This window comes from Canis lupus, chromosome X (genome assembly GCF_003254725.2).
Source record: "Canis lupus dingo isolate Sandy chromosome X, ASM325472v2, whole genome shotgun sequence".
NCBI lineage: Eukaryota > Metazoa > Chordata > Mammalia > Carnivora > Canidae > Canis > Canis lupus.
The window spans coordinates 55,718,111-55,731,768 of record NC_064281.1 but is presented as its reverse complement, the minus strand read 5'-3'; the positions used below and the strand labels follow the sequence as shown (position 1 = coordinate 55,731,768).

General features: G+C 41.8%; 1 protein-coding gene and 1 pseudogene across 3 annotated transcripts in view; one reads left to right on the top strand and one right to left on the bottom strand.

Annotated features, from left to right (window-relative positions):
* OGT (O-linked N-acetylglucosamine (GlcNAc) transferase) overlaps positions 1–9,142 on the bottom strand; it is a 36,510-nt gene extending 27,368 nt beyond the window's left edge. Inside the window, exons 1-3 of one of the 3 annotated variants that reach the window (XM_025466166.3) lie at positions 8,753–9,142; positions 5,764–5,944; positions 4,651–4,894 (exon numbers count right to left, since the gene is read on the bottom strand). In XM_025466166.3, the coding sequence (XP_025321951.1) occupies positions 4,651–4,894; positions 5,764–5,944; positions 8,753–8,789 (462 nt within the window). In that variant the 5' untranslated portion in view covers positions 8,790–9,142. The remainder of the gene's footprint in view (positions 1–4,650; positions 4,895–5,763; positions 5,945–8,752) is intronic. The other 2 variants (XM_025466167.3, XM_049107812.1) reach the window with 2 other exon arrangements.
* Positions 9,143–11,249: 2,107 nt separating this feature from the next.
* LOC112671913 (suppressor of cytokine signaling 6-like) lies at positions 11,250–13,277 on the top strand (annotated as a pseudogene).
* The last annotated feature ends 381 nt before the right edge of the window (positions 13,278–13,658 follow it).

The following is a 13,658-nucleotide window of genomic DNA, read 5'->3' as shown; positions in this document are numbered from 1 at the left end:
AAAATAGATTATCTTCAAGATTACTGTAAGATAATCAACGAGGCAATTTTAGAGAAAGGTAAAACACTTCATATTAAATATAATACTGAAACCCAATTCTCCCATTTGGGGATCCAAATGTCTATGCGCAAACAGCAGATTTCTAGGAAATTCAAGGATACCACTATTCTCCCAAAAGTTCAAAACCTAAGACTGCTTCAGAATGAGTAAGAATTTCATATATAACCACCCCTCCTAAAATAAAATAGCATTTATTTCCTGCCTTTCTTCCTAGAGCCCCCATCCCTACCCACATCTATATATACACATACAAACTAAAATCAGGTTGATAAAAACCTACAGTAGTTCTTAAATGCCTCTCAAATTAAATTTAACCTCCTCAGCCTCTCTATTCTTTCTAAATCTTCAAATGGACTCTCCTCTACTACACTCACTTCTTGTTACTACTTGACTCACCACTTCAGCCAAGGAAGTCTACTTGCTATTTACCTCCCTACAGAATGCTTAGGTTATAAGCACCCACTCAAGAAAGTCTTCTGATTAATACTCTCTAACAATAATCACCCAAGGAACTTACGCCCTTTTTCTCTTTATGGGTCAGGTCCCAGCTCATACTATAATCCTCAAACTTTTTCTCCCTGCACATCACCCCAATTCCCAATACAGCGCTACGCACACAATAAGCACTCAAATATTTAAATGTGACATTTGCACAGCAAACAATAAAAAGCAGAGAGAAATAGAAATATATGGTTTTCCACAGTTTAGCACAACCATAACAATGTGACAGTAACATGGTAGTCAGGATGCCAGTAGCTCTCAACATTATGCATCCACAGTCAAAGCCAAAGCAACATTTCCACAACCAACAGAGATCCTTAGAGCAACTCAGAGTTATAGCCATTTTACAAAGAACAATTTTGTACATAATTCATAAAAGGGACTGCCAGGTTTGGGAATTGTAGTGAACCATCATGTAGAAGACTGCCAGCTGCAATCACACCTTCCAATACAGTGGACTAAAATTTCAGTGAAATTATTAAGTCCTCCAACATTACAGAAGACAATAAGACAATTCAGAACATAAAAACAGCTCTAAGTCTTAAAACAAATTTTTAAGATTTTATTTATTCACAAGAGACAGAGAGAGAGAGGCAAAGACACAGGCAGAGAGAGAAGCAGGCTCCATGCAGGGAGCCCGATGTGGGGCTCAATCTCAGGACTCCAGGATCAAGCCCTGGGCTGAAGGCTCAACTGCTGAGCCACCCAGGCATCTCAGTCTCAAAATTTCTATAATCAAGTCACAGAATAATTTCTATCATTAACTGGAAAAGATAAACACTGCTGAAAACATATTACCAAGAATATTACCATAACATTTCACTGCTGCAAAACCAAACTAACCTGATTTTAACTATTTTCAATAGAATGCCAACTGCATCTATATGATTCAGGACAATTCCTTGCCAACAAGAGCACAATTTAGGAATAGCCTCAAGACACGCTGTCAGTACCAAACTGACAAAGGCATTTGACAGTAAGCTGAAATCTAGTTGAGACTAGATATCCAGGACGCCTGGGTGGCTCAGCGGTTGAGCGTCTGCCTTCGGCTCACAGCGTGATCCTGGGATCCAGAATCAAGTCCCACATCAGGCTCCCTGCACAGAGTCTTTTTCTCCCTCTGTCTCTCTCTGTGTCTCTCTCATAAATGAATAAATAAAATCTTAAAAAAAGACTAGATATCCTGCAGGGCTCCTGGGTGGCTCCGATGGTTAAGTGTCTACCTTCAGCTCAGGTCATGATCCCAGGGTTCTGGGATTGAGCCCACATCCAGCTCCCAAGTCAGCAGGAAGTCTGCTTCTGCTTCTTCCTCTGCCTCTACCCCTGCTTTTGCAAAAGATCGGCAGGGGGCTGGGGCTGGCTCTTACTCTTGCTCTCCCCCCCCCCAAATGAATAAATTAAAAAATCCTTAAAAAAAAAAAAGACTAGATATCCTGAAATAAAACATGATTGCTATAGTCATTTAGGTGAAATCAAAGCAGTTTGCACAATCCTTTTCATTCTTACTGGTGAAGGCACAGAAATAAAGGAGCACCCTCAACTAGTAGAAACAGAACCAGATGGGAATGCAGAACTGTTCAAGGGGTAGTCCCATGATGTATTTTTTTTAAAGACTGATTTATTATTCATGAGAGACACACGGGGAGAGAGAGAGGCAGAGACACAGGCAGAGCGAGAAGCAGGCTCCCCCTGCGGGGAGCCTGATGGGGGACTTGATCCCAGATCCCAGGATCACGCCCCGAGCAGAAGGCAGACACTCAACCACTGAGCCACCCAGGCGTCCCTCCCATGATGTATTTTAACACTGTTTTACTTCTTTGGTAGGGCACAATGACAAGCTTTCTATTAACAGGTTAGATATTGAAAAACATGGTTGTGTCTCCCACTTTAGTTTTCCCTTCTCATCATACTCTTACAGTTTCATATAAGGTCAGCATCAGTGACTGCTCTGCCACACATATAAACAATTGGAAACCAGAGCCAAAGGGATCAGAGTTCAAGATGTGGGGCCACAGCTATGTAAGAGGACAAAAGTGAGTTCATACTAAATCAACAAGAGAAGGGTGGAACCAACCCTGATTAATTAAGGGAAGGAACTTACTGTGACAACTAGGTGGACAAGTGAACTCTGAGCCTTTGCAAGAACAGGCTCCAAGCCCCAGTGGCAGCACATACATGGTTCCCCCCCATAATTCTTTGGGGTAACTAGCTAGATAGTACTGCAATAAAAATTAGAAAAAGCCACTCTAATTTATATATTACATACACTGAGTATTTCTGAAAGGATACAGAAAAAAATCAGTTTCATTGGCTATCTCCAAGAGCAGCTGGGAGACTTTTCATTGTATCCATACAAAAAGCAATGAACAAAATAATAATAAATGTTAAAGTCTTAAAATTAACTGGAAAAATAATCAATAGATGTCAAAATTAAAAAGTGATTTCAGATCTTTTGCACAAATTACTAAATTAAGCTGCAGTTTCTGAACCTGTAAAACAGGAACTAAGGGAGAGTAGGATGTGGTCAGTGGTTTTCAAACTCTACTCAAGGGCTGCCTTTCAGGATGGGTGCCCTCTGGGCACATCATCCCTTTTTAAAATATTTTATTTCTTCTCTTCTGTGTTTACTTTCAAGATATTTCAAGCTCAATCAAAAGAAACAAAGAAAAAAAGACAAACAAAAACCCAGACCCTTAAACAGAGAACAAAGCAGAGATTGCCAGAGGGGAGCAAGTGGGGTAAATAGGTGAAGGGAATTAAGATACACTTACTGTGATGAGCACTGAGTAATGTGCAGAATTGCTGAGTCACTATGCTGTACACCTGAATGTTAATTACATTTGAATTTTTAAAAATGACTACCAAGAGAAAATGATATTAAATTTTTAAAAATGACTACCAAGAGAAAAAAAATGATATTTATAATGAGGTTTTAATATCTTACTTCACCATTACTGGCTGTGTGATCCCAAGAAAGTTACATGATCCTTGACTATTTTTTTTAATTGGTAAAACTGGCAATAATACCATCTACTTCAAAGGATCATTGTAAGCATTAAGACCAACATCTGAAACAACTGGCACAGTATCTGAGCACATAGCGGATTTTCAATAAATGATAGCTAACATAATTACTTTAATTAATCACTTCCAGACTTGTTGCAAAATTAAACGTCCGACCACTTAGCTTGGTTATGTATTCTTCATTTTTTCTGGATTCCTACACTCCCCATCATTACCTCTTAAGTTTCTATCTTCTTTCCCTAACTACATCAAAAGTTCTAAGGACCAGTCTTACTTTTTTTTGTATCTTTCAAAGACCCTAACGCAGTGTGAACTTAATGTCTGCCAGCTGAGCCTCACTTGTTTGCCAGAAAACATCTGTAATTTAGGGACCCTGGATGGCTCAGTGATTGAGCGTCTGCCTTCAGCCCAGGGCATGATCCTGGGGTCCCGGGATCAAGTCCCACATCGGGCTTCCTGCATGGAGCCTGCTTCTCTCTGTCACTCATGAATAAATAAAATCTTAAAAAAAATCTGCAATTTAGACCAAAAAATTTAAGAACGAATCCAAAACCTGGTTTGGATACTATTGCCTCAATTCTACCACTTTTAATTATGTTGAAAGAAAGAAGAATAAGCTACTGAGGAACAAATTTTGCAGCCTACTTTTCATGTCACTGATCCATATAGTGGCATCTTAACTATTTCATATTACAGATTAAGGCCCTTTATCCACTACTCCTTGAAAATCAATTAACTGTTACAAATACCTATCAGAATATACCCAAATTTAAATCAAAACCACCCAAAGAAACTATGTCATGTTCTGCACTTTTACAGGCAGTTTAAAGAGATGTAGAATTTCTTGCAGTAAGGATAAATTCCATGCTCCCTCATGTAACTTGCTAGATAAAGCGAATTTTTTAAAACAACACAGATTCAGTCAAAGCAATTTCAACCATGTTAAATAAACGAACATTTCTAAATTCTTAACTTTACTCCATGCAAAAACCTATTTAATGTCTGAAGTAGCAAGCTGTTTCTTTCTCGGCTTTTGTAATAATAACCATTAAAATTTTTACTCACAGGATTGTACTGAAGAGCAGAGACGTAAGCTTGTACTGCCCCTTCCATGTCACCTGCTGCTACCAATGCGGCTGCCAGGTTAATGTAACCATCGATGAAATCTGGTTTGAGACGTAATGCATGCCGGTAATGCTCAATTGCTTCCTGCAACTGCCCTCTTTCCTTGTACACATTCCCCAAATTCGAATAGGCTTCTGCCAGAAGGGGGTTCTGTTTAATTGCCAGAGTGCTAAAGTGAGCAGATCTGGAAAAAGCGAAGAAAATTGTTGACACATGGGTATGCACGTTACAAAAAGAAGGTATGGCCCGTAAGCAACTAAGTTTCTGAAGCTCCTGCGCCATCACTGCTAACTGTATAACAATACATTATCTTTTAGCTACTGTATAGTAGGAAAAATTTTGGAAATCAAAGTTTTTCAAAAGTAGGGGTATCCCAGATCTCAAATTGGAATTCTTTTTCCTTAGGAGATAAAATCTTATTAAAGTTTTCTTACCAAATTGCCACATTGTAAGGCATAAACACTAAGATCAAGAATGAAAATGCTATGTGCGTGATCCTTTTTACATTTGTTGATAAAATGTAATGACACTCATCTTCAAATGTTTAAACAAGCCAGAATGGCAATTTATTAAAAGGATAAGAACACAGATTCTTCCCTTTTGATTAATTCAACTGATTAGCTAAAAGTAGTATATCATAATGATGTGTGGATTTGCAATTTGAACCACATATGCACCTCCTACCACAGCAATATATACCATCATTTCTGAGCATTTCCATTTCTCAAGCTGACACATCTTACAAAGGTGAGACTGGATGCTCAGATATATACTAAGAATAATTTATTACCTAAACAGAGTTAAGAAGGCAAATGTAGGTGGAAAAATCTAGAAAAGGTCCCTTGTCATACTGATAATATAACCATCACCACAAAAGAAGGGGAGAAAAACTGGCAGCTGGGCATGTCACAAGTGGGCAAAGAGCAGATGTGCGTTGGTGGCTCAGTTAGCAACCTAGTACCAAAAAATTTCAAGTTCAAATATTTAAGTATCATTTTTTAAGCTCAGCACCCAGAGGCAGCAATCACCAGCAGGTACCCCCACATCTCCTACCTGTCCAGCCTTCGACACTGGAAGTGTATAGATGAAAGTAATAAAAGCACACCAGTATTGTCTGGCTCTTGTCTCCAGAGCTGCATGCAGTGTCTCTCTGCTGCCTCAAAATCTCCTGCCTGATATTCTCGATGTGCCAACTCAGCTAACCCTTGGAAGGAAAGCATACGTTTCGTTGGTTCTGGAGAATCATCAAAACATTTGAGGGAAGGAGGGGGGAAAACAAAAAGTTAGAAATGCCAACAAAAAAATGTAAAAATATGGTATATTAAACTTAAAGATGAAAACGCTTGAAACTATGTAAAGCACTAGAGTGTTCTGCACGTTATTTATACCTCCAAGTTAACATCAGGTGCAGAATTGGCATTTTTAGAATACACCATTAACTTTTCTTTCCCAGACTAGATAAAAACACTTCCGAATAAGATTACATTTTATGAACAAAAATACTTTGTACTTTTAAATTATATATAAGTCAGAAGGAGTATCTGAAGATCACTAAACATTATTCCCTATACCTTAGTTAACACACAGAAACAAAATATAAAACGTGATTTGCAAGGTCACAAAGACTTAATGTCAGAATATCCTACTGGAAACATAATACTCTGTCACATGTTTCAGGTTGGATTTGTGGGGGGGGGGGTGGGATATTGGTAACAATCTCTCTTTTAACCTGAGAGAGCACCAGATGCCTTTTAACTCTTAAAATTACACCTATTATTTGTAGATTTCTCAATTTAATTTTTTAAATTAAGGGATATACTAGAAGCCAGCATAAGAGGGGGGGGAAACTCTAAAAGTCAAGGTGCTATTTTTAAAACAGCTGATAAGATAAATTAGTCTCTCAAGAACCAAAATACTTAAGAGGGATCATCAAACGTTTTAAATAAAGACCCAAGATTATACTGCTCCTCTATTATCCCAAATTCATGGTGGAGACCAAATTAGCTAAATTCCACCCACGCTGGTTTAAGACGAGCATTTTCCAAAAAGCTCTGACACTAAAAGGATTAAGACATTGCAAACAACCCTATATAAACCAGTTACCTACAACTGCAATGATTTTTAAGAATGGGAAAATGCTAAAATATAAAACCATTCGATAAAGTGGGACAGAATGAACAACAAATGAAAAACACTTTGCTCTGTGTAAGTGACTTAATTCAAATTCATAATGAGAAAGCGTATAGCTAAAGCCCAGAGACTGCGAGTAAAACAACAGACTGCCTAAGTTTCCACTGTAAACACTTAAACAGTGATATATTACTAGGAATTTGACCATAGCACTTTCATTAGAAGTTTGGAATAGGAAACCATGTACAAATTATTTAAATTCTACCAAGGTCACAGTGACAAGTCAAATTTGAGCCTTGCTCCCCAACCCTTAGGGCTGGCAAGTGATCTGTATACTCAGGAAAGCAAAGTAAATTTCCTGACAGAATGTAAAGCTGACCACTACACAAGAGCAGACTCCCATCCAAATCCGGGTAAAGTTTCTCAAATAGAAACTAATGAATTAATCACATTTTAGACAAATCTCTTAACTTCCTAGCTCCTCGTTTTAACACATAACTTTGTCAACTTTTCAAAGCCCCTTATTTGATAATATCAACACCTGAAATGACAACGTCCTCAAACAAAATACACACAGAAAAGGACCAGCTAGTACAAAATCTTCCATCTTTAAGGATCCCTGGCAGAAATGAGAACACAAATTATAAATCCCACTACCCACAATCTCACATAAGATGCAACTGAAGATTCGCCTACTACTTACTGCACAATGTCCACAAATACTAAAACCCTTGATATGTCTCAACTGAGAAACAACAAAATAACCTCGTGAGAAACCTAAGAACCGCAGCCCAGTTCCCCCCCGCTCCTTCCGCCCCAAATAGCCTCAATATGGAAAGGCAGCTGAAGGACACTCCTATAATTTGTTTCTCTTATTTTTAGTAGAGAATGCTCTCGATTGAATTGTCTAAAAGGGCAACCGCCTTGCACTTGTGCAGCTACACTCCAGTTGCTTTACAAACTCTTCAAGCAGGGATGAAAACTTAAAAAAATACACACCCTATGAATAAAGAGATACTAAGCTAAAGAATGGGGATGGAAGACCCAGAGGCGGCGGCGGAGGAATACAGGGAGAAAGTAACACAAAGCAGGCATTCGGCGGGCAGGGTGGTCAATGCCCAGGCACCAGCTAAGCTCCAGCATGGTTTCTCCCCAAAGGGTAGGAAGTGGACCGCAGGGCTGGCAACCTCGCGAAGGGAAGGGTGTGGTTCCCCGCGGGAGGGGAGGAAAGACAGAATGGGAAATCCAGGCTGGGGGCAGCGGGTAGAATCGGGCGATGGCAAAAGGAACCCCTGGAAATTTCCAATCTAAACCGGGGCCGCTCGACAGAAGGAACACCAAAAAGGCGATGCTTAGCGGGGTGTTGCTCAGTATCCCCTCTTCTCGAGATTACTTACAGCACACCAAAGAGCTTTTGCTCGTCCTCGGGTGATGCAAAGTGAGGACATGATTACACCGGAATGGCACCCCCGCCCTAGACTGACAGAGAAGAACCAAATCCGGCTAAGGGGAAAGGGCTGGACGGGGGTCGGGAGGGCAGAGAGGTGGGGACGGTGGCCTGAATGAGGGGAGAAAACTGCTGCGAAGGAGAGTGAAAGGGCAGAGATTCCAATGCAGTCCATTCCGAGACATTCTAAGAGCACACGTGTGATAGATGCGTCCCGAAAGAGTAGGAAGCTAGAAAATTGATGGGATTAAACAAGAAAAAAATGGAAGCAGAAAGGAAGCAAGAATGAGGAAATGTACAAGGAGCGGACGACAGAGGAAAACCCAAAAACAGATGCCGGTAGACGACGGAAAGCTCAGCAATGCCACTGATGTAATGAGGATGGCCGGGGGAAGGAAGGGAGTGATGAGAGAACGGCGCGAGACCCCAACAGGGCATCTGCCAAGGTAGAACGGACACCGGTACCTGTGCTGTCGGCCACGTTGCCCACGGAAGACGCCATCTGGAGCTTCTTGAGAACGAGAGGAGGGTAATTGACCCGCTGCCGCCACTACTGGCAAGAATGTTTCTGGAGGTAGTAGGAAGAGGGCGGCAGCCGTACCAGTGTTTTGGCAGGCCTAAGAGGCGGCAGCAGTCACAGGTTTCGAACCTTAGGAACTCTGGTTGGCCATCTACCTCTCACGGTCTTGAAATGGCGGCGACGGCTCCTCGGCCGAAACAACACGGGCCGGAACTACTTTCTGTTACAATCAAGTACCAGCGCGGAAGTAGCGCGGTAACCAGCGCTACCGACAAAATGACTATAATCAAAGTCGCTAGCTCTCGTGTAACCTTCCGCCCAGGGCCCATTGCGACAAACACGATTGTGTCGAGAGCGCATGCGAGCAACTCTGTCAACCCTACTGGCGCTTAGGACACTGGCTGGGGCAGGAGCGGCCAAGTTTTTCAATAGCGAAGCGGAGGGTTAAATAACTCCGTCTATACGACGGGAATATTTTTGTCGGAGTTGTTATAGTCTGTTGCCTAGCCGGTAATGTAGATTTTTCATATCAGTGCCAGAGGCGTCTAAAATATTTCATCAACTTTATTCAGGTAAAAATTGATAGTTACAGGGTCGAGGGATCAATCTGAGCAAGTGCATTTAAAGGTTTATATTTCAAAGACTGAGCTGTTGTTCAAAATGATGGCAGAGAAGGTTATAATTTGACGAGTCTTAATTCTGATTCCAGACACTGGTTTTAAGCACTTTTGATGAAAAACACTGATACTTTCACAGGGCCAAGTGAACCCAGACATCTCAGATCGCACCCATATAGTCCGAAATTTCAAAATCATCTGGGTGTTCAGTGTAGTTCCTCCCACAGCATTAGGGCAAATGCTTCATAACTCAGGGACATGCTGAGAGTTTGTATTCCAAAGGCAACCATAAAAAAATTTTAAAGATGATTCGTATTCGTCAAAATCCTTGACTCTCTCCTGAGTCTTAACTTTACTGCCACCAGATAGCTTTGTATATACTAACCATCAATGATTCCATTTAGCTCAAAGCAGTTCAACAATGACAGTTGAATTCACTTGCTAACTACCTAAAACCACACATCCAGATTGAGTCTGAATTGCCTCCACTTCCCTGAACAAATCAACTCTTAAATTCTCATAGTTTCAAGCCCATTGTTCAGATATTTTGTAACACTGGTATTAATATATATCTCCTTGCAGAAAGGATTTAAAGTAACTTGCCACATCAGCAAGAAATTATTATAAGCCCATGGAGGGAACAAGTTGGATCTCTCAGAGCGTTTTTATTAAAAAAAAAAAAAGTTATCCTTGATCTCAGAAAACAGGTCAGTGAATTTCTTCAAAACGTTTCTACTACCCAGTCATTTGACTATGATAAATAAATTAAAAAATCTAAAAACCCACCTAAGCCCTCGAGTTCTACTTCAGTTTCTTCAAAACAGTTCACAAGCTGTTCATTACATTTGTGAATGCAGAGAAAATTCATGAAAATTTCTTCCATCACATCCGATGATTAATAGTCACATGCAGGGAAAAAGACAACGTTCCCTACACAAACTCTCTCTAGAAATTGGGTACCAACCTCTTCTCTCAAATTGATTTAACTGGGAACACCTTTTTGCTCCCTTCTCCTTGCAGATGCCCCATCTGTGGCGAATAAATTCAGCTTTTCAACTTTTAGAACAGATTTCTCAGATTCCACTGGCAGATGTTGAGGCCTTCCTGATTAGTGGGTGCTAGCTAATTAAGTAAAACTCTGTTGTTCAGTGTCAGATCATGTTCCCTGTCAGGCAGCCTATTTAGCATATCCATACTTGTGGTCTAATTTTCCTTATCCTGAGAGAAGTGTCAGAGGATATTATGGTATATTTTGCTGCTGTGAAAGGCTGGACGGTGAGGCTCACAGGGGTTCAATCGGGAAAAACCCCAGCTGAAGTCTCAAGAACCCCCTCCAGGTGCCTTCCAGGAATAGCACCTGAAAGGTTTAGTTTGTAGGACTTACTCATTGGACAAACACACCTTCTTTGGCAAGTTACTTTTACTAGCCCCTCTCTTTGTGCAAGGCACGGTGGGGGGCACAAAAACCAACGAGACGAGATCTTTGCCCCCAAGGAGACGAGATCTTTGCCCCCAAGGAATTCGAAGCCCAGTCAGGTAGACACAAAAAGCCACCGGAGCATAAAACAGAAGAGTATTATTTAGGTGAGAAAATGCATTAAGGTCTGTAAATATCTGGAGAGGGAACTAGTCACTTTGGGCTGGAGGCCCGACCAGGGGCATTGGAGAGGATGCTTTGGTGTATTCTCTTGCACACCAATTTCTAGTTATTTATTTTTTCTCTCTCCCTGTGACGTGCAGCGATTCTAAAGTCAGAATCATCCGAAACAAACCAGCCCCTTCTTCCACCCCAGCCCCAAACTTTGCCTGCCCGCTAACATCACCGATGGCGCATTCGGTTTTTGTTAACGTGCAGCAGATTACCACAACGTTTAGCGGCTTAAACCCACACACATCTCTCGGCACTCGCGCCGGCTTTGGGCGAGCGAGCGGGAGTCAGGCTCTGGCCGGGCCGCCGCCGCCACCACCCGCCGCGCCGCCGCCGGAAATGGCTCCAAGGGTTAAATGAAGCTGGAGACACACACGCGGGTGCATGGAGCCCCGCAGGCTCTCCAGATGTTCGCGAATAACCTTCCAGAGAGAGACTGAGCCCCCCCCCAACCCCCACCCCGGGATCGGAGAACGAGTCGCAACCGGGAAGTAGTCCCCGAAACCTTCCAGAAATCTTTGAACCTGAATAAAAGTAACCGGGAAACTGACTTCGTGGTGGTACAATAACCATCCCTAGCCAGTGTTGGGAAAATACCACTCCTTATTTGGTAGCTGCTAAGGTGGACATCTGGCCAGCTGTGATGGCCACAGTGGAGATTAAAACGGTGTGGGGGAAATAGATCAAAGAGTCACAGCTTAACGGGTAAAGAGGCGGCTTTCTGCAGAACAAAAGCAGAAAGGCGAGGGGAACACACCCTCTGGGAGCTCCGCCAGCTGAGGATACCTTTTCCTCTCTCAGCCCCGAGAGTCTTTAAAGATCTGAGAGCTCAAAGACCAATAAAGTCCACTGCCCTTGGCCATCACCACTAACGTCCTACCCTGTGCCTCTTGACCCACAAACTCTAAGGAGAGGTGGATCAAAATGGAGGAGGCAAGAGGCACAGCTTTGGTTCATTCTCCCAATCCAAATCCAGCACGGAATGACGTTTGAAAAGATTCCTCACAGTCTTCAGCCTGCAACTGTTTGCCAGGAAAAAAATAATTCATAAAAGAGTCCAGAATCTCAGAATGGACGCTTGCATCATCACCTCAATGAACACGTGTCTGCTGGACTCAGTACTGCATCTGGTGTTCTGTGCCTGCAGACACTTCTCCCATGGAAGTTTCTAGGGTTCCTTCTCAAGTGGATGGGAGGGTACTCTTTCTCCGAAAATGGAAGTCAAGTGGACCAGGGCCTACAGTCATTGCCCCAGAGATCTTTGTGGATCCGTCTGTTAATGGCTTGTTGACACCATGGGTGTCACATTGCAGAGGCCAAGAGCAAGTCATGATGATGTCCCCCCCACGCTCATCATCACTACCTCCAATGCAGAATAATCACATCCAAAGGAACTTTAGTGGACTCACCAGCACAGACATCCTTGTGTCTAAAATTATGTGCTATCATTTGAATTTTGATCCTGACTCTGCTCCTGGGGTTGTAAGAGTTTATGACTCAATGGAAGGTAGTGGTCATATGGTTGTGACAAGCTTTACAGTGTTGCTGAAAAAAACTTGTGAAATAAAGATGATACTGGAAACCAGTCACATACCGGGAGGCAGAAGGAAAATCTAGTCAATGTGCCAGATGGTTCTTTTCTTGTTCTCAATAGTTCTGATGACTGTTACCTTCTAAGCTGGGGCTTTCAGGTGCCTGGGCCGCTCAGTTGGTTAAGCATTTGCCTTCAGCCCAGGTCATGATCCCAGAGTGCTGTATGGCATCTGGATCCCTGCTCAGCAAGGAGGCTGCTTCTCTGTCTCTCCCCCTCTCCTCCTGCTCTTGCTCTCTCTCTCTCTCTGAAATAAATAAAATCTTTTTTAAAAAGATCAGCTCGAGCTTTCGCTCCCATGGTAAACACTTCACACCAGAATTGAACACTCAAACAGAGGGTTTCACTTTGATGAACAACCAGATGTGGATGGACAAATTCCTGATCTGATTAAATATTCAACCAGGGACTCTGAAAACGGAGCTTTTTGTTATTCAGGGCCATAGTTGCCTGAATCTGCAATTAACCCTATCAGACTGACCGAGTATCATGATTCATGCAGGTGTGTTCTTTGTAATACCTGTCTCACTTTGTTATGTTATACCAGAATGGACTTAATTAAAAATCTGCCCTTGCCAAACAAAATGAAAGATTAGTGACAGGAGAAACATTAATGAAAATTAGGAGAACCCTGCATCTTGCACTCTGAGTTCAAGAAAACAATTGAAATATGGTTTACAAACTTTCATTGCTATTAAAATCTTTTGCTGCTACAACTCTTAGAATTTTTGACGAAAAGACTAATCAATTTGTTCAGGAGTAGGGAAGTGTAGGCAAGGTGTCCTGAGCTTCCTTTTAGCTCCTTACAAAGGAAAGTCTTGAGATTTTAGAAGTGTGAATTATCTTCTATCATGGGCAGAAAAAAAATCACAATGTGAATTATCACATTCTCCTTAATCCACGACCCCCCACTGTCCTTTGCTGCTCTCTGTTGTGATTTCTATGCATTGAGAGCACATTGCTTGTGTATTCAACCCAAAGTAAAGTTGAATGAA